This window comes from Borostomias antarcticus, assembly GCF_949987555.1.
Source record: "Borostomias antarcticus genome assembly, chromosome: 33".
NCBI lineage: Eukaryota > Metazoa > Chordata > Actinopteri > Stomiiformes > Stomiidae > Borostomias > Borostomias antarcticus.
Genome location: NC_140266.1, coordinates 1,557,860 through 1,577,139, shown reverse-complemented (window position 1 = coordinate 1,577,139; position 19,280 = coordinate 1,557,860). Strand labels below are relative to the sequence as shown.

The following is a 19,280-nucleotide window of genomic DNA, read 5'->3' as shown; positions in this document are numbered from 1 at the left end:
CAGAATGTTCCACAGCCTTATGAATAAGTGCACATTAAAACACACACAACTCCAATCGGATCAGTTACACTTGAATCGATGCTATGATATAGCACTTTGGATTACCACTTTGTGCTTTGTTGGATACAGTTACAGAGCAGAATGAAATCAGGTGTTAATATTGCGTTGACTGAAGTTTCCGGTTATTGTGATCATGTGACCTGGTGCCCTCCTCATTATGTGCCGCTAGTAGCAAAGCCATCTCTGGCCAAGTCCTGGAATAAACGCCTTACACAGCAGAAACTCTCCATTGAGGCTGCTACTTGATCCAGGTTTATACATTCACTATCCAGGACTATACATTTACTCTAGAGAGACCAGATCAAAACTTCAAGGTTGTGATTCAAAGATAAGTTGAAAACACTTCCGACATGAACACACCCCAAAATAATGTTGACATGAAAAGAAGGGCTCCCCACAATGACACATTTGCAGGTGGCAGTTGGTTGGTGACCCTTATAAAAGGTGAAACGTTGTACTTTCATTAAAGCACTGGAGTAGGTAGAGGTTGCCAGGTTGGTCTAGGAAGGGTCAGGTTTGAGGTTTCCCTGTTATTATGGTTAAGGTTGTTTTTTTTAAGGAGGTGGACCTGCATCTGCTCCCATGGGGGACTTCACCACAGGGCTGAAGCACATGCAAGGCTGTTTTACCTGACGGGCTGACATGTAGTCAAACGTACAGGTATACTGTTACACAAACAATACTAGTCCTCTATACATCCGTTATGAACATGTGCAATTTCTTCCCCTGCCAAGGTTAATACACTGCATATCTCTAATTTAGTACTCTATGGAGCCGTATGCAGACCAGCACTGATTTAGAAATTGAAATAAACAGTAACTTAAAAGCATATCTCCATCTGATCAGCCAGTATAAAACACAGGATTTTTACACAGTTAAGTCAAAGAAAAATCCATGGGAAGTTTCTTAATAATGTTTACACGTTATTTCGCCTCGTCGTTTCGTTGGCGGCGCTTTCAATTTTCCCTCCTTTTTTTCAATGTGAAAGACGCCTCAACTACTTCATATGCAGGGGCCGCAGAGGACGGCCGGGTGACATCACAGAGGCGGGGCCGAGGGGTGGGAAGTGGAGAGGAAAAGGGGCGGGGTCTGGAAAGGCTGCGAGCCAATCCCTCCCTCTCACTGTTAGGCCTCAGACTCCCCCTTCTTTCGACCCTCCTCCCCTGCGTCGCTGTCCTCTGATTGGCTGTTGCTGAGGACCAGGAACTGTCCGTCAGCGGCAGGTGGGTTGCCGGGGCGACTGGAGGCGGCTATCAAACGACTCTGCTCCTCCAGGTCCTGTGGGAGGTCAATTCACAGGTCAGCGTGTGTGTGTGCGTGTGTGTGTGTGTGTGTGTGTGTGTGTATGTGGCAGCAGTAGCACCGGAGCGGAAGAGAGACCGAGGCGAAGCGCTTCTTAAGTTGCCAGCCCCGACCAGAGACCCTCAGAGAGTGTTCTGAGGGAGAAAACACGAGCTTGAACTCCGAGTGGGCGGTCCTCTACCTTTTCTATCTGTTTCTGCTTGCTCAGCTCCTCCTGCTGTTTCTCCTTGGCCTTGACGTGCTCCTTCTTCTTCTCCTCGGCCTTGCGGTCCTGCTCCACAGAAACAGAACCGGCCCAGTCAGCCCGGGACAACTTACCCCACACAGACCCAGTCAGCCGGGACAACTCACCCCACACAGAACTCCACAGACCCAGTCAGCTGAGACAACTCACCCCACACAGACCCAATCAGCCGGGGCAACTCACCCCACACAGACCCAGTCAGCCGGGACAACTCACCCCACACAGACCCAGTCAGCCCGGGACAACTCACCCCACACAGACCCAGTCAGCCGGGACAACTCACCCCACACAGACCCAGTCAGCCGGGACAACTCACCCCACACAGCCCCAGTCAGCCGGGACAACTCACCCCACACAGACCTCCACAGACCCAGTCAGCCGGGACAACTCACCCCACACAGCCCCAGTCAGCCGGGACAACTCACCCCACACAGACCCAGTCAGCTGGGACAACTCACCCCACACAGACCCAGTCAGCCGGGACAACTCACCCCACACAGACCCAGTCAGCCGGGACAACTCACCCCACACAGAACCCCACAGCCCCAGTCAACCAGGGAACAACTCGCCCCACACATCATCACACAGCTTCGTATGTATATTTCCTCAGCGCACGTGTCATATTTCAACAGATGAAACCCGCCACTCTCGCTGAGCGGCGAGTCCCGTCGTCTCTTACCATCTCGGAGTGAAAGGCGATCTGCTTGGCCAAACCCACGCTGTCACAGATCTGTAAGACAAACCACAGCGGCTCGTTCACTTGCACTCCACACTGACACCCTGGGCCTCGCCCACGACAGCCTAACCTCAAACACCGGCGCACGCCGCACCAGCGCACGCCAGCGGAGTCCTCAACGTTAGGTTGAGGAAACATCAGGATTCAGACAGGGTTCCCAACAACCCAACCATCTCGGTAACACACACAGCAACAGGATTGATTGATTGATTGATTGGTTGATTGGTTGATTGGTTGATTGATTGATTGAATTTGAAGCGCATGTACCAATGTTTAACTCATCAAGGATAATTCAAGAGATCAAGACTTGTGATGCTCATGTTGTACTAGATGTGTCGCATGTTTAGATGTACTAGATGTGTAGCATGTTTAGATGTACTAGATGTGTCGCATGTTTAGATGTACTAGATGTGTCGCATGTTTAGATGTACTAGATGTGTAGCATGTTTAGATGTACTAGATGTGTCGCATGTTTAGATGTACTAGATGTGTCGCATGTTTAGATGTACTAGATGTGCAGCATGTTTAGATGTACTAGATGTGCAGCATGTTTAGATGTACTAGATGTGTAGCATGTTTATATGTACTAGATGTGTCGCATGTTTAGATGTACTAGATGTGTCGCATGTTTAGATGTACTAGATGTGTCGCATGTTTAGATGTACTAGATGTGTCACATGTTTAGATGTACTAGATGTGTCACATGTTTAGATGTACTAGATGTGTCGCATGTTTAGATGTACTAGATGTGTCACATGTTTAGATGTACTAGATGTGTCACATGTTTAGATGTACTAGATGTGTCACATGTTTAGATGTACTAGATGTGTCACATGTTTAGATGTACTAGATGTGTCGCATGTTTAGATGTACTAGATGTGTCACATGTTTAGATGTACTAGATGTGTAGCATGTTTAGATGCACTAGATGTGTCGCATGTTTAGATGTACTAGATGTGTCGCATGTTTAGTTGTACTAGATGTGTCACATGTTTAGATGTACTAGATGTGTAGCATGTTTAATGTACTAGATGTGTCACATGTTTAGATGTACTAGATGTGTCGCATGTTTAGATGTACTAGATGTGTCACATGTTTAGATGTACTAGATGTGTAGCATGTTTAGATGTACTAGATGTGTCACATGTTTAGATGTACTAGATGTGTAGCATGTTTAGATGTACTAGATGTGTCGCATGTTTAGATGTACTAGATGTGTCGCATGTTTAGATGTACTAGATGTGTAACATGTTTAGATGTACTAGATGTGTAGCATGTTTAGATGTACTAGATGTGCAGCATGTTTAGATGTACTAGATGTGTCACATGTTTAGATGTACTAGATGTGTAGCATGTTTATATGTACTAGATGTGTAACATGTTTAGACGTACTAGATGTGTCGCATGTTTATATGTACTAGATGTGTAGCATGTTTAGATGTACTAGATGTGTCACGTTTAGATGTACTAGATGTGTAGCATGTTTAGATGTACTAGATGTGTAACATGTTTAGATGTACTAGATGTGTAACATGTTTAGATGTACTAGATGTGTAACATGTTTAGATGTACTAGATGTGTAACATGTTTAGATGTACTAGATGTGTCGCATGTTTAGATGTACTAGATGTGTCGCATGTTTAGATGTACTAGATGTGTAGCATGTTTAGATGTACTAGATGTGTCGCATGTTTAGATGTACTAGATGTGTAGCATGTTTAGATGTACTAGATGTGTAACATGTTTAGATGTACTAGATGTGTCGCATGTTTAGATGTACTAGATGTGTCGCATGTTTAGATGTACTAGATGTGTCGCATGTTTAGATGTACTAGATGTGTAGCATGTTTAGATGTACTAGATGTGTAGCATGTTTAGATGTACTAGATGTGTCGCATGTTTAGATGTACTAGATGTGTCGCATGTTTAGATGTACTAGATGTGTCGCATGTCTATATGTACTAGATGTGTAGCATGTTTAGATGTACTAGATGTGTAGCATGTTTAGATGTACTAGATGTGTCACATGTTTAGATGTACTGGGTTATTAGTGCACGCTCCTTGCTCCGGCGTCTTAAGCGTCAGGCGTCTCACCTTCTCTCCGTCGTTGTTGGACTCGAATATGTAGCAGACGGTCACCGGTCTGCCGCCGGCCCCGCCCCCGGCCCCGCCCCCTCCCGCCATCTGCAGCACGAAACCAAACAGACGCTTGTTCTCCTGGTGAGACGTGGACAGAACCACGCTGGACAGAGGGAACTAGAGAAGCAGGAGAGAAGGAGGGAGACGAGGAGAGGAGGTGGGAGAGAGAGAGAGAGAGAGAGAGAGAGGGAGAGAGAGAGAGAGAGAGGGGTTAACAGGTCCCCGCTTTTCTGGGAAGCGCAGTGCGTTGCCTCTGTGTGTGAAATGTGTTACATGAATAAAGTTTGATTTGACTTGAAGGGAGGGAGACCTACCCTGAGCCGCGTAACCTGCGTCTGAGGGTCGATGAGCCTGCGGACCGGAGCAGAACGAGGACACAGCAGCGGTCAGGAGGAATACGGACAGGAAACACACACACACACACACACACACAAACACAACACCGCTGACACATACACGCTCTCTGACTCACGCACACACACACACACGCGTATCTCACTTGAGGCAGTCGCAGGTGACGAGCAGGTGTGACTCGGTCATCCTGAAGATGTTGTGAATGGCCCTGGCGGCCAGGATCTGACGCATGGTCTCGTAGATGACGTCCGAACTGTCCGTCACCTTCACCTCCATGGAGCCCAGGAAACGCACGATGAACAGCTGGTGAAGGATGGAGTCTGGAGAGAGAGAGAGAGAGGGAGGGAGGGAGGGAGGTAGAGAGAGGGAGGGAGGGAGGGAGGGAGGGAGGGAGGGAGGGAGGGAGGGAGAGGGAGGGAGGGGGAGAGAGAGAGGGAGAGGGAGGGAGGGAGAGAGAGGGAGAGGGAGGGAGGGAGAGAGAGGGAGAGGGAGGGAGAGAGAGAGGGAGAGAGAGGGAGGGAGGGAGAGAGAGAGAGAGAGAGAGAGGGAGGGAGAGAGAGAGAGAGAGAGAGGGAGGAAGTAGGAAAGGGAGTGAGACATCGAAAACTTCCTCAGACACAGACATGTGAAATAGTTAGAGGTAGTGTGCTATTTTAATCCCTTGAAAATAGCACACTCCCCCTTTAAGCATAAACCCAGCAAAGGGCACAACACAAATAAAGTATACACAAGGCCTACATGTACACACACACACACAGACACACACACACACACACACACACACAGCACAATGATAGTAGTCCCCATACCTTCAGTCTCCTCAGAAGGTGTGTCCCCTGACTCTCCAAAGGGATTGGTCCTTCTTTCAACAATGGAGAACGAGAGAGGAGAGAGGACATCGAGACAATCAGAAGGTGTCCAGCAGGGAGAGCTATCACATATCACACTGAACTCATCCCAGGCATCTTCCCAGAGACAGTTGGCACGAGACATTATTTTGTGTGGTGGTCTTTGGATGTGTGTGTGTGTGTGTGTTAGGGCTGTCAAAAGTGCCATGAAATTGAGTTTGAATATATTCAAATTAATTTAGTAGAGTTCGAACGATATGTTGTTGTTTTTTTAAAGATTTTTCATGAATATAATAGCCTAATAAAATAACCCTTGACTGTAATATTGTACTGTGAACACTGTTACCCCTCGCTGAGGTGTTAACTTTCATCTTTCGATAAGGTGCTGGGTCTGGATTATTGGATTACTGCCCGTAAATAAATTGTAGCCTATAAATGTTCTGTTATGAATGTAAATTGCTGCATCATTTTTGATAAATAATATTATTTATTAATATTACAATATTACAAAAAATTCAAACTCTCAAATTTAGGTTCAAACTTCTTTTAAAAATAGATATTCCAATTTATTTCGAACTTAATTTTTTTTTTGACAGCCCTAGTGTGTGAGTGTGTGTGTGTGTGTGTGTGTCCTGCCACAGACCTGCCTCCCTGGCCAGTGCTCTTGGCCTGGCCGGCGTTCTCGTCGCTGACCGGCGAGATGATGTCGAACTGGATGGGCGTGTCCGGAGCCACCAGGGCGTCCAGGGTGAGGGAGGAGAGGGCGGGGGACTCCGAGCCCCCCGAGCTCACGCTGCTGGTCCGGGCCACGCGCACACGCCCCTGTCTGCAGGAGGGAGGGAGGGAGGGAGAGAGGGAGGGAGGGAGAGAGGGAGAGAGGGAGGGGGAGGGAGGGAGAGGGAGGGAGGGAGAGGGGGAGGGAGAGGGGGAGGGAGGGAGGGAGGGAGAGAGGGAGGGAGGGAGGGAGAGGGGGAGGGAGAGGGGGAGGGAGGGAGGGAGGGAGGGAGGGAGGGAGGGAGGGAGGGAGGGAGAGAGAGAGAGAGAGAGAGAGGGGGAGATATATAGAGAGAGATCTTATTGATCTCATTTATTTGGAAGTTCATTTAAAAGTTAATTTATGTATTTATTTATTTTACATCCGATTTTTTTTTTTTTTTTTTGTCAATTGTCTCTTTACTGACCCATTTTATTACCTATTTTTCTATCTGTTAGTATACTTCATTAATTGTATACTTAATTTGTTTTCTTGTGTTATTACTGAATTGTATTCGTGACGCTTTGGCGATACTGTTCACCTGACATTCATGCCAATAAAGCTTATTGATATGAGGGAAATAGATGGAATAGAATGAGAGAGAGAGAGAGAGAGAGATGAGGAGAGAGAGAGGACAAGGAGAGAGAGAGAGACAGGAAAAGGAGACACCCACGTGCTCGGCCGCATGCTCTCATGTCTCTGCTGGAAGGAGGGCGATGGCGTCACAGCCTCCAGAGCCGATTGGTTGACCCTGGCGGCGATTTCCTGCCGGCGAGGGGAGATGTATTTTCAGCACGGAGGAAAAACGTACGCCCCACTGCGTTAATCTAGCACCAGTCTGTGAGAACTTCACACCATGTGTCTGACGCAGAGCGGGCGATAATTAGATGTTGATACAAACACAGTCCCCTCCATATTGGACGGGACGAGAATACCCACTGAGGGGGAGGGGCTTGAGCAGACACGGACCCTCACCTCCGGGTTTTCACTGAGATAGATCCTCTTGGATATGTTGTTGATTGTCGCGATCCACTGGAATGGAAGGATGTTATCGTGAATTGAATGTCTTGGTGGGGGTTTTTACACATTTAGAGTAGAGTAGAGTTTGTTCGACATTTGTCGAACTTTTCGAAGTTCTCCTACCTCTTCACAGTCCTTCCTGCTCTCCGCCTGCAAGGTGGACACCCTGACGGCAAAGCACACCACGTCAGATCAACTGGTCTGTCCACTGACATTTTTAATCTCCACCGGATTATCGAAATACTAAATTCATGCGAATTCATTTAGAAGAAAAAAAAATCTTCTCGTTTACTTCTTGCCGTCGAAGGAAGTGATCTGGAAGCAGAAGCGTCTGTCCTCGCAGTCGACGGCCATGACGGAGCAGTTATCGATGTCCATGACCAGCCCCCCGGCCACGGCCCCCCGGGACTGGCCCATCAGGTTCCCCCCCTGGGTGAAGAAGTACTGCCGGTCCCAGCTCGACGACACCAGGCCTGTTTTACTGGGACGGGACACAGAGAAGTTAGCGAAACAAATATTTGTAAAAATCTACGAAGCAGACTAGCCCAGCGACGGCAGCCACAACAACAGCTGAAAACAAACTTCAGTGAGCGGACGGGTCGTTAGTTTTGCGGTACTGAACACAGCGTCGTGTCAACGCCGGGGCCGGCGTGCGGCGTCTCACTTGCGCGTGTTGAGGTAGCCGGCCTTGCGGGTGAGGTTGCGGTTGACCGGGATGCGGTCCGGATCCGGGTCAGGCATGTAGAGCGGATCGCTGGCCTGTTCCATGTCCTGGATGGTCTGCTGCATCACGTCCACCTCGCTGTCCATCTCCCTACGCACACTGGACACGCGCACGCACACACACACACACACACAGTTCACACATATATACGCACACACACATTAATATGAATATATTTTTGCATCCCCAAATAGTAGCTCTATTCAGAGAACCCAGGGCCAAGCAACAACGTAACAGAGGGAGGAGTTATGTGTGTGAAAGGAGCATGATGTCACGCTAGAGGTCAGGGGTCGGCGTGGTCGTACTTCTGAACGCTGGTTCCTATGGTGCCCAGGAAGTCCTCCCACTGCTGAGTCAGGTTCTCTGAGCCCAGCTTGAAGAAACTGATCTGAGAGAGAGAGAGAGAGAGAGAATTAGAGAGAGAGGAAGAGAGAAAGAAAGAGAGAGAGGAAGAGAGAGAGAGAAGGTGAATGAAAGAGAGAGAGAAGGTGAACGAGAGAGAGAGAGAGAGAGAGAGAGAGGGAGGGAGAGAGAGGGAGAGAGGGAGGGAGAGAGAGAGAGAGAGGGAGGGAGACAGAGAGAGAGAGAGGGAGGGAGAGGGAGGGAGGGAGGGAGAGAGAGAGAGAGAGGGAGAGAGAGAGAGAGAGAGAGAGAGAGAGGGAGAGAGAGAGAGCATACAGGTGTGGGTTTAGACTCGGTGCATTGCGTGCTGGGTGTGTCGGGCCCGTGGGCGGGGCTGGGCTAGGCTCCTCCCACCTGGGCCTGCATGTATCCCAGCAGCGGCTCCAGCAGGGCCATCTTCTTCTTGTACTGCAGCGTGTTCAGCGCCATGAAGTAGTGCATCATGGTCTGGTGCTGCTTCTTCCTCGACGTGTAGACGTCCTCCATCACCTCGCTCTTCACCTGCGGGACCACGCGCTCGTTACGGTTAGCATGCAAGCCCCCCCCCCCCCCCGTCCGTCTCCTAGGTTGAGAACTCTCTTACCCTCTCGTTCTCCCTCCTCTTAGACAGGCGGCTGTATCTGGTGATGGCCATGTCGTGATCTGACGCAAAACAAAGAGAAGACAGACTATCGATGCTGTCTGAAAGTGTGGTCGTTCCTCGTGCTTTGAGAGCGTTCGTAGTGTGTGTGTCACGTACCCCATGCGTTCACTAGAAACACAGAAACCTGTTCTCGCAGCTGTCATTCATGCACAAGCGGGGGTCCCTTTGCGGGGCGAACTGTGTCGTTTCTCACTCACCGTCGCTGGCTATCTGGAACACCTCCTTGAGTGTGAGTATCTCTGTGGGAAACACAGAGGTCGCAGGTCAGGTCACGGCTGGGGAGAGGTCTCTCTCTCGTCTAGCGGGGATCGACGTGGTGCCGGGCGCTCTTACCTTTCAGTTCCCTCTCCTTAAACTGGGTGATGGGAAACATCATGGCGTCTGCCAGCTGCGTGGAGAGGACCGCGTGACAGGAGCTGAGCTGCAGGAGAGAGAGAGGGGGGGAGAGAGAGAGGGGAGAGAGAGAGAGGGGAGAGAGAGAGGGAAAGAGAGAGAGGGAAGAGAGAGAGGGAAAGAGAGAGGGGAAGAGAGAGGGGAAGAGAGAGAGGGAAGAGAGAGAGGGAAAGAGAGAGGGGAAGAGAGAGGGGAAGAGAGAGAGGGGAGCGAGAGAGGGAAGAGAGAGGAGAGGAAAGGAAGGAGAGAGAGAGGGAAGGAGAGAGGGAAGGGAAGGAGATAGAGGGAAGAGAAAGGGAGAGAGAGGGAAGGAGAGAGAGGAGGGAAGGAGGAAGGGAAGGAAGGAGAGAGGGAAGAGAGAGAGAGAAGGAAGGAGAGAGGGAAGAGAGAGAGGGAAGGAAGGAAGTAAGGAAGGAAGGAAGGGAGGAAGGGTGGGAGGAAAGGAGTGATGGAGGGTGGTTTTTGATATGAGTGTGGCAGGCGGATGAGTTTCAGAGCAGCCAAGCTGGGTTCTTTCTCACCTCGTCTATGACTTTGGCAAACTGCTGCAGAGTCGAGCTCATGACCTCATCGTCGCCCCCTAGGGGGAAGCGCTGCAAAGACGGGTGAAAAAATCAGGTCCAAAGCTGAATTTTTGTTTCATAGTAATACAACTTTTCACATTTGGTTAATATGAATCCATCCGGGGGCGTTCCCTTCAGGGATCGAAGCATAGATGAAGCTTTAAGGATACATTCTTTAATCTTTGTGTCCTTTTATTCTCATCTCCGTTACAAAGACAGGATTGTCAGTGACAGTGGTTTGGTGTTATGTTTCACCAAGTCCAAATATTTCATCCTGACACAGATAACATAATGAGCCAGTCCGGTTGAATACCCGTGTGAGTTACACCCATGGGAGCGGCGATTGTCTGAGTGAAGTCGTAACCGTAGATACCTGTTTCTCATACTCCTTCAGGAGCTTGGAGGTCAGATGGGTGGAAGCGCTCAGCTCATTCTGAAACAGAAGGATGTCAGCTGTGTCTACTGTACATTACATTAGTCATTTAGCAGACACTTTTATCCAAAGCGACTAACAATAATTGCATTTAACGTAGGAGAAGATAAGTACTACTTATCGCCAGAACTCACAAGTGATTCTTCTTTCTAAAACAAGTGACTAAGAGCATGATCTAGTGCTGAAGGCAAAGTACAAGAATAGCAATCTGTTACTTTACATTGCAGGATGAAACATGCATTCCTGTATGTGTGTGTGTGTGTGTGTGTGTGTGTGTGTGTGTCCGCCTATCTCTTACTCAGACATTCAGACAGAGGTTATTTCTCTGACTAGTAGTAGTGCTGCTACGGTACCGACCGAACCCTTCTCACCTGGGCATCGTAGATCCTCTGCATGGCCTGGAAGAGCTGTTGGGAGTAGTTGGATATGGCGCTGGCATCCTCCTCAAAGACACCCAGCAGAGAGCGTGTCTACAGACAGACAGACGGACACGATTGTGAATGTGAATGGATCAAAGATCCACACACAAACACGCACACCCCCCCCCTCTTTCCCTCTCATTGTAACTGCCTTGTACTGTATTTTGTATGTCGTAATTGTCGTATTGCATTTTGTATGTCGCTTTCTTCCTTTTTATCTGTTATTTGTATTGTGAAGCGCTTTGTTAGGAAGCATGATGGCGGCGCTACGCCCGACAGCAGCCAGCCACTCTCCAATTCCTGGCGTTTCTTGTTAATCTGTTCATTTGCAGTCCTTTGTTTTTGTTTGTCTCCCTTTGTACCTGGGCTGCGCCCCGGGCTGATGTAACAGTTGGTTGGGGGGCGCATTATAAATAAAAATAACATAACATAACATAACATAACATAACATAACAGAACATAACATAACATAACATAACAAAGATCGGGCAGGGGCTGACTGTCAAATGATCTACTGCTTGAGCCGCTGTGCCTCGTTACACATTATCAGCTCAAAATTATTGGTTTGGCACCCATTTCAGTCTGAGTTCAGGTCCAAATTAAGCACTGGGTAGGACACATTTCACATACTACAGCAGTCAGAATAGACATAAATGATTTGTTTGAAAGTATTAAGACTAACTAAGCATGGATTTCCTCTTCCATAAATCTTTATTTGTTATTATATCCTATTATAGATCATCATGACACCAGAGATGAACAGTAGCAGGGCACTTCCTCAGACATTCTTCTGGTAAAGCTAGAGTGTTACCCAACTAACGTTTTATATGGCAGGCAGGAAGTGTACACTGAGAAATGTACATTTGGTTATGCAAATACGGGATCTAAACCGGACATGCCAGTAAAATGTTTTGGATCCAGAGGCTGGACAGCTCTGTAGTCCGGCCTGCACTGCCTAGATACCCAGCAAACACACAACGTCAGGGAGACGTTCAGATCACGTCTTAATAACGTCCGTCGGTCCAGAACCCCGTGTGTTCGTCTGCTGGACCCCTCAATATTCACACGTCTGGCTTGGACCCCTCTAAGACGTCTGTGGACGTGCAAAACGGGTCCAATATCTGAACGTCTAAAAAAACTTTCATTCTGGCTCCTAATTGGATGTCTTTGGAGGTCCGAAAAAGACAAAAAAGACGTTTAAAAGACGTCTTTTAGACGTGTCTTTGCTCAGTGGGTAAGGGACTCGGTGGAGTGGGACCCATCACAAAAGGGTGTGATGTGAACGTCTGTCTCACTACAAATCATTCTTTAGCTTGTTACATAGTTGTAACAGTTGCAAACACCGTCGGTAATGATACACAAGTGTCATTATTGAAAGTCGGACCTATATGATGCTCGAAATGTGTCCCTTTTTGACCCTTTGACAGCTCAAGTGTCGCGTTAGTTGACGTTAGCAGGCTGGATAGCTCTGGCAGTACAAAGACAGCTAGCTGAGTTACTGGGGAATGCATTACCTGCGGACTGTCTTCCAGTGTCTCTTCTATCGGTAGTTTATCTATTCCAGGCATGTCTGTTCTTATTTCAAATCGTGTCGATACAAACGGTGATATTCAGTTAGTTAATCAGGAAATAAAATATCAGCTCCGCTCACTCCCCAAAGATTTTAACACGGATCCACAACAGCCAAAACAGCTCCGCCCACATGCGGATATTCCGCCCCTAAGGACGAGTGTGATTGGTCTAGAAAAAACCCCCACGTATTTAATTCGTTCCTTTATTCAATGCAATGAAAGACATCTTGGCTCTGGGTGTGCTTCGCCCTTCAACCACAATTTAATAAGCAGGTGAGCCACAATGGCGTCTTAAGATTTGTAGTTGCCTGATAAAAAAACAGTGGAGGCTGATGGTCTGAAATCATTGTCATCTTGAATAAATCTTACTCTTTAGCCCAACTAGCTCAGTGGCTTTGTGGCTAGAGTGTCCTTCCGCCTGCTTGGGTTGGATTGGATGTACATGTTCAAGCTGTAAGGAACCAGGAGATAGGCTACTGTCCTATGGGCCAATAGCCTCGAGAGCCATTGGTTCTCAAGGCTACTTATTACAGCCCATAGACACTGGGGCAACATATTTTATACAAATAAACTAAACAGCATACTTTTTCTGCAAAAAAACAAAACAAACAGATACATATTTTCATTTCACACAAAAAAATTCAAGCAAATTAAAGGATTGATAGAAACAGCAGCAAAAATTGACTTGTCTGAGAGTTGTGATTTGTAGTCTACATGATTGTATGCAACAGGTGCCTGCCTGACTCACATACAGTAAAAGCAGTGCATGATGTAAGGTAGTCGACTATCAATCTTATCTATCGTTTGGGGGGAAGCACTTTAGTGTCCTGGCTCTGGCCGTAGAGGTCGTATTCTCGGTACAGGATGTAATCCTTGAGTCTGTTTGGCAACGTCAGGAAGCTCATGAAGACGGGCGCACGCAGACGGAGGCGCCCCATGCAGCTGCGGATCTTCAGACGGCAGAGATGCTGCAGACAGCGGGCGTTCTCTGCGGGGGCCGAGACAGATTAGAGGAGGAGGAGAGAGAGCAGGAAAAAAGAGGATGGAGTTGAGAAGAGAATAGAATACTTCCTTCAATGTCTCTTCAGGGGTAACGTCGCCCATATAAGCACGGACGAAAGATATATTACCGAATGGGCCTACCGGGCCCAGGGGCCCAAGAGCTCAGGGGGCCCTTTCTTGTGGCATAGTCAAAGGGATTAGTCATTCATGTCAATAACAAGTCACAAGAAAGAAACTATCATGATAAGTTTTAAATGAGCGTTTATCTGTAGTACTTTAGAGGGGCTGAGTACTGTGGGGCTTTTTTTTTTGGGCCCATAGTTGAGAAATCCAAAAGGCAAGTTCTCCCCACCAGGTCCCTCGAGTCAAAACTGAGCTGGTAAAGCTGCTTTTATTGTGAGATTTCTCTAGTTATCTTCAAATTGGATTTGGATGTCGTCTCATTGGGCAAATTCAAAAAAGCGATAAATGAAATGGGTGGGGGGCCCTTTACGTGTCTGTGCCCAGGGGCCCATCATTACATCATCCGTTAAACACGGACCTACACCTAAAACGGTATCAGCGTTAACTCCCTAAAATGTAGGTCTAAAATTCTCATTTTAACCATAAAACCAAGAGGAAGAGAGAGAACCGAACTGTCCTTAGTAAATGATAACACCGAATGACTGTACTTCTTCCTCATTAACCCATCCATGTACCTTGAACTTTGCAGATTTCCGGCCACTCTTTCTGTTCCATCAGGGCGGCCTTCAGCTTGGAGCAGAGGGTGACGTGATCAACATAGTCCAGCATGGTCCGCACCATGTGACCAGCTATTTCCTTAAGAAAGTACACTGTGATCACCTCACAGAACTGCAAAAAAACACAGCAAAAATATCGATTTATTTATGTAATGGAAGATTTACAGACACACTTTTGCTGGTTCAGAACAATGAACACTCCAACAAACCATTAATTAACTAGAGTGCAGAGTAAAGCAGCTTGAATAAAAGTCTGAAATAGCATGTTTAGAATGTGATAGCATGTTTTGTGCCAGGTGAACATGATGCACTGATAGCATGTTTTGTGCCAAATGTTTGCATCATTTACATGAAATGATGCTTTAGGGAAATCAATAAAAAAGATTTCAATACAATAATTAGCCTTTTCTGTATCCTGTGTGTGAGGTTAGACTTTACTCCAATTTGGGCCAAATTCTAGAGAAATCAAAAGAATTAAATTGAGATAACCTCAAAGTTTTCCAATTATAATTAAGATTTTCAAGTCACTCTCTGGTAATTGTAACACTGTAACATTTCCGTTAGCAGGCAGCTTCCACTTTGCCTTCAGCACTATATTATGCTCTTAGTCACTTGTTTTAGAAAGGAGATGCACTTGTGAGTTCTGGCAAGTAGTAGTACATTGGCTTTTCCTACGTTAAATGCAATTATTGTTAGTCGCTTTGGATAAAAGCGTCTGCTAAATGACTGTAATGTACTGTAATGCTACCATGGTGTCCTTGATGACCGTGTCCGTCCAGCCCTCGAAGTTGTCAGGTACGTGGGACCGCTCGCCGTAGACGCAGTCGAAGCAGCGCTGGACGTCGTAGCCATAGTTACAGAGCATGCGCAGGACAACCTCGTCCTTCAGGGCGTACTGCAGCGCAGAGGGGAAGTGCGTGGTGTTGATCCGGCAGAAGTAATTGACGTTGGCGCCGTACCTCAGCAGCAGGTGGATCAGCTCATGGTTACCAAGACGAAGGGCCAACTGTGGGCAGTTAGGACAGAAAATTTGAATATTATTGTACTTGTCAGTTACAAACACCCCCACATCCACCCACGCTCATCCCTTCACCTGTCCCCACGTCTCTCCTCCCTCTTGGCTCCCCTGTCTCTCCACTGTCCCTGTCTCTCTTCTGTCCTGTTCCCCTCTCCTCATTCCTCCCTTGTCTCTAGTCTCCATCTCTCACCTGCTATGTTCCTCTGACTTTCCTTCCTCCTCCCTGTCCACACCTCTCTCCTCTCAAGTTCCCCCTCTCCCCTCCTCCGCTCACCTGTCCTCTCTCCCTCCAACCTCACCTGTCCTCTCTACCACCCCCCTCACCTGTCCTCTCTACCGCCTCCCCTCACCTGTCCCCTCCCCCTACAACCTGTCCCCTCTCCCCCTCCAACCTCACATGTCCTCTCTCCCCTCCAACCTCACCTGTCCCCTCTCCCTCCAACCTCACCTGTCCTCTCTACCGCCTCCCCTCACCTGTCCCCTCCCCCTACAACCTGTCCCCTCTCCCTCCAACCTCACCTGTCCCGTCTCCCCTCCAACCTCACCTGTCCCCTCTTCCCTCCAACCTCACCTGTCCTCTCTATCCTATCCAACCTCACCTGTCCCCTCCAACCTCACCTGTCCCCTCTCTCTCCCATCCTGCGCTCACCTGGAGACACTTGACCGGGTCCAGGTTGGTCATGGCGCCGGCCTCCAGCAGCAGTCTGACCGACGGCACGTCGTCGTTGGACACGGCGAAGAACAGCGCAGACTGGCGCTGGTCGTCGTAGTTGCGGCGCACGCAGGGGTGCAGCGTGTCGTTGGGGTCGAACCCGGCGTCTAGGAGGACGCGCAGGCAGTCCGTGTGTCCCCCGGCCGCCGCCGAGTGGAGCGGGCTCATCCCGCTGTCGTCCACGGCCTCCGCGGTGGTGACCGGGATCAGGAGACGCAGAGCTCTGTGGAGACGACAGACAGAGACATGGACACCACACGTTCGGGACAGTAGACAGACAGAGACATGGACACCACACGTACGGGACAGTAGACAGACAGAGACATGGACACCACACGTACGGGACAGTAGACAGACAGAGACATGGACACCACACGTACGGGACAGTAGACAGACAGAGATGGTTTTAAATCTTTATTGAAGACTCACTTTTTCTCCCTGGCCTTCAGTTCAAGTTGAGTATGACTCCCAGACTAGTGTGTGTGTTTTGCTGTATTTGTTTTTTTGAATACTTTGTGTCCATTTTTGCATTTAACATGTAACAATACAAAATCATCTATTTTTACACATTTTTTCCTTTTTCCCCACACCCATCCCCAACACACAAAAAAACAACTATTGTTTTGTTTGCGTGTATGGTTGTGTCTTTGTTGTAATTTATTTTTCACTTACCTGTACAGCACTTTGGTAGATTTTAGTCTTTTTAAACGTGCTTTATAAATAAATAAAGTTTGAGTTGAGAAATGGACACCACACATACGGTACAGTCAATTGTAAACAATGAAGACCCTTATAACGTGCTGTGGCTGTCAAACACCTTTGCAACATCTAGTCATGCTAAGCTGCGGTACATTTGAGAATAACCCCGTGAGAAGGTGAACCCCGATGCCCACATTCTCTGTAAACACTGTTGTTTCCGGCTCTGTGAGGGTGCGACCTCTGAACTCTTCTGGGGGGGGTTGGTCATGAGCCTGGAGCATGCTATACCCCGAAACCCTCATGGACATAGCCACGACTTCGGGGTCCCGATTGCAACATCTCACTCATTCTGACACTACCACCTACTGTAGATGCCCACGGTGAGCCACTCGGTGGATGGGTAGATGCCCGCTGTATTTGGGTACGTTGGCGTCGGCTCCGTACTCCAGCAGGAGGGCGATGACCTCAGGGTTTCCTGCCGCTGACGCCTCAAACAAGATGGAGGCACAATCCTGCGCCTGAGATTCCACGTTGGCCCCTGGTGGAGAAAAAATTAGCTAGTTAGCTTTAGCACACTAGGCTAAAGGCTAATTAATCAGAGTTCTATACAGTTCAGTGATTCCTGAACAGAGATTAAATCGTATGACATTTCCGAAAGCATGTACCGTGTATCATCACAGACCTTTCTGGAGCAGGGCTCGGACGACGTCCAGGTGTCCGTTCTGCGCAGCGAGAGCCAGAGGGGTGAGGCCGTAGGCGCTCCGGGGGTCCAGCTCGGCCCCTGCCTGCAGAAGCAGCTCCACGGCGCCCAGACGGCCCAGGCGGGCGGCCTCGTGGAGGCCGGTCCGCTGGTGGTTTCCCTTCTGGTTCACACGGCAGCCGAAGCACAGCAGGAGTTTGACCAGGTCCTGCCGGTCGTCTCTGATGGCTGAGGTTGGAGGAATGTTGGGACGGTCTAGTTGGCATCATGAGGCCCTTGGATATCTACCTTATATCTACTGATCTGTGGCTAGAATAATAGAATGGGCTATGTAAGGCCGCTATCCGCAGTATCGCTGTACTCTTTAGCAAACTGGTCATCACTGTCCATGTGCAGAACCACACATTGGTATCTTTTCACCTGGGATGAAACCTTGTAAAGTGCTGTTATAAACGGATAGAAGACTGTGTAGACTGAAGGTCGAACGCTGACCTATGACCAGCGGAGAGTCTTCTTCCTCGTCGGGACAGTCTGGGCTGCAGCCGCTCTGCAGCAGGAAGGAAGCGTTCTCCAGGAGGCCCTGCTCCACCGCCAGGAAGAGGGCGGACTTCCCCTGGAGGGTGGGACAGTGCCTCGCACTCTGACTGGAGGCTGAGGGGGACACCGCGTCTGATGTTTTATCACCTCTCTGGAGGTGAATGAATTAGGAGGCTAATGTGTCAACAGGTAAAGCATCTTTCCGGATTTAGTCTGTAGGACTTAAAGGTGCAATATGTGGTTTGGCTCAGAAGCACTTTTTGTTAAATGTTTTGCAATTCTTATTACATTACATTATCACATTACAGTCATTTAGCAGGTGCTTTTATCCAAAGTGACTTACAACAATTTTATTTAACATAGGGAGTCAGTGTACTACTACTCACCAGATCTCATAAGTGTGTCTTCTTTCTAAACAAGTGACTAAGAGCATAATCTAGTGCTAAAGCCAAAGTGCAAGAGTAGCAAAGAGCAATATATCCCGATAACAATCAGCAAATAAAATGCTCTTACACTAAAATGAAATAAATCCATAAATCCAACTCGCAGGACTGCATCCAATCATTTTGAGTTGGCAACTTGAAATGATTGGATGGCCTACCTGCCTGTCAACCAACGTACCCACCTGCCTAGCGAGTGTCATTTGTTTTCCACCATTTTGGAGGATTTGGCTTTGGAGGGGGGGGGGGGGGCTGAAGGGAGGGCCGGGGATTTTGTCGATTGCATTTTTCAAAATATTTCAAAAATATAACCTATCTAGTCTAACAGAAAATCACAAACCGCACACTGCGCCTTTAATTGTATGTGACCTCACCTGAGTGTTAGATACGGGTTACTTACTACAGAGATTGTGACAAACCTGCAAAGGTGATCTCTAGGATAGCTTGGTTTTTCTGAATGGCGGCCTCGTGCAGCGGGATCCAGCCTCTGTTGTCCACCTCAGAGAACGCGCTCTGGCAAACCGACAGCTCACAGAGCGCCGCCTTGTCACCTGACCAGAAACAAGGACACGGGAAGACAACTGTGTCAACACAGATACATTAGATGGTCAGATAGATTTAGCTAAGCAATGATAGGCTGGGTAGAATTTTCACTATTTTGCTTATACCTTTCCAATCCTTTCAAATGAATACATATTGACAGACAGGGTAGGGGTCAGGGGGTGATATGGGGGTCAGGGGGTGAGATGGGATTCAGGGTTAGTGATGTACAAAGCCACACTGAGGACAGACCATAATATCCTCCACTCACCGTTCCTAATGGCAGA

At 48.2% G+C, this 19,280-nt stretch overlaps 2 protein-coding genes across 2 annotated transcripts in view; both read right to left on the bottom strand.

Annotated features, from left to right (window-relative positions):
- Window positions 1-1,170: 1,170 nt before the first annotated feature.
- Window positions 1,171-12,686, bottom strand: appl1 (adaptor protein, phosphotyrosine interaction, PH domain and leucine zipper containing 1). The gene is made up of 22 exons (XM_084460518.1): window positions 12,549-12,686; window positions 10,987-11,085; window positions 10,556-10,615; window positions 10,141-10,212; window positions 9,560-9,647; window positions 9,424-9,465; window positions 9,167-9,225; window positions 8,938-9,084; window positions 8,487-8,569; window positions 8,122-8,280; window positions 7,750-7,938; window positions 7,581-7,623; window positions 7,413-7,469; window positions 7,111-7,202; window positions 6,327-6,509; window positions 5,645-5,694; window positions 4,981-5,155; window positions 4,796-4,832; window positions 4,437-4,598; window positions 2,286-2,336; window positions 1,544-1,633; window positions 1,171-1,338 (listed from the first exon to the last, which is right to left on the bottom strand). Exons 1-22 carry the CDS (start codon window positions 12,600-12,602, stop codon window positions 1,186-1,188), a joined length of 2,145 nt encoding a protein of 714 aa, XP_084316644.1. The 5' UTR covers window positions 12,603-12,686; the 3' UTR covers window positions 1,171-1,185.
- Window positions 12,687-12,841: 155 nt separating this feature from the next.
- The window catches only part of asb14a (ankyrin repeat and SOCS box containing 14a), a gene marked incomplete at its 5' end in the record, with an annotated part of 6,889 nt that continues 450 nt past the window's right edge, over window positions 12,842-19,280 (bottom strand). Inside the window, 9 exons of the mRNA XM_084460695.1 lie at window positions 12,842-13,593; window positions 14,306-14,459; window positions 15,096-15,353; window positions 16,015-16,300; window positions 17,143-17,314; window positions 17,459-17,731; window positions 17,969-18,127; window positions 18,873-19,004; window positions 19,265-19,280. The exon at window positions 19,265-19,280 is cut by the window's right edge and continues 37 nt beyond it. Coding sequence (XP_084316821.1) covers window positions 13,403-13,593; window positions 14,306-14,459; window positions 15,096-15,353; window positions 16,015-16,300; window positions 17,143-17,314; window positions 17,459-17,731; window positions 17,969-18,127; window positions 18,873-19,004; window positions 19,265-19,280 — 1,641 coding nt within the window. The 3' untranslated portion in view covers window positions 12,842-13,402. The remainder of the gene's footprint in view (window positions 13,594-14,305; window positions 14,460-15,095; window positions 15,354-16,014; window positions 16,301-17,142; window positions 17,315-17,458; window positions 17,732-17,968; window positions 18,128-18,872; window positions 19,005-19,264) is intronic.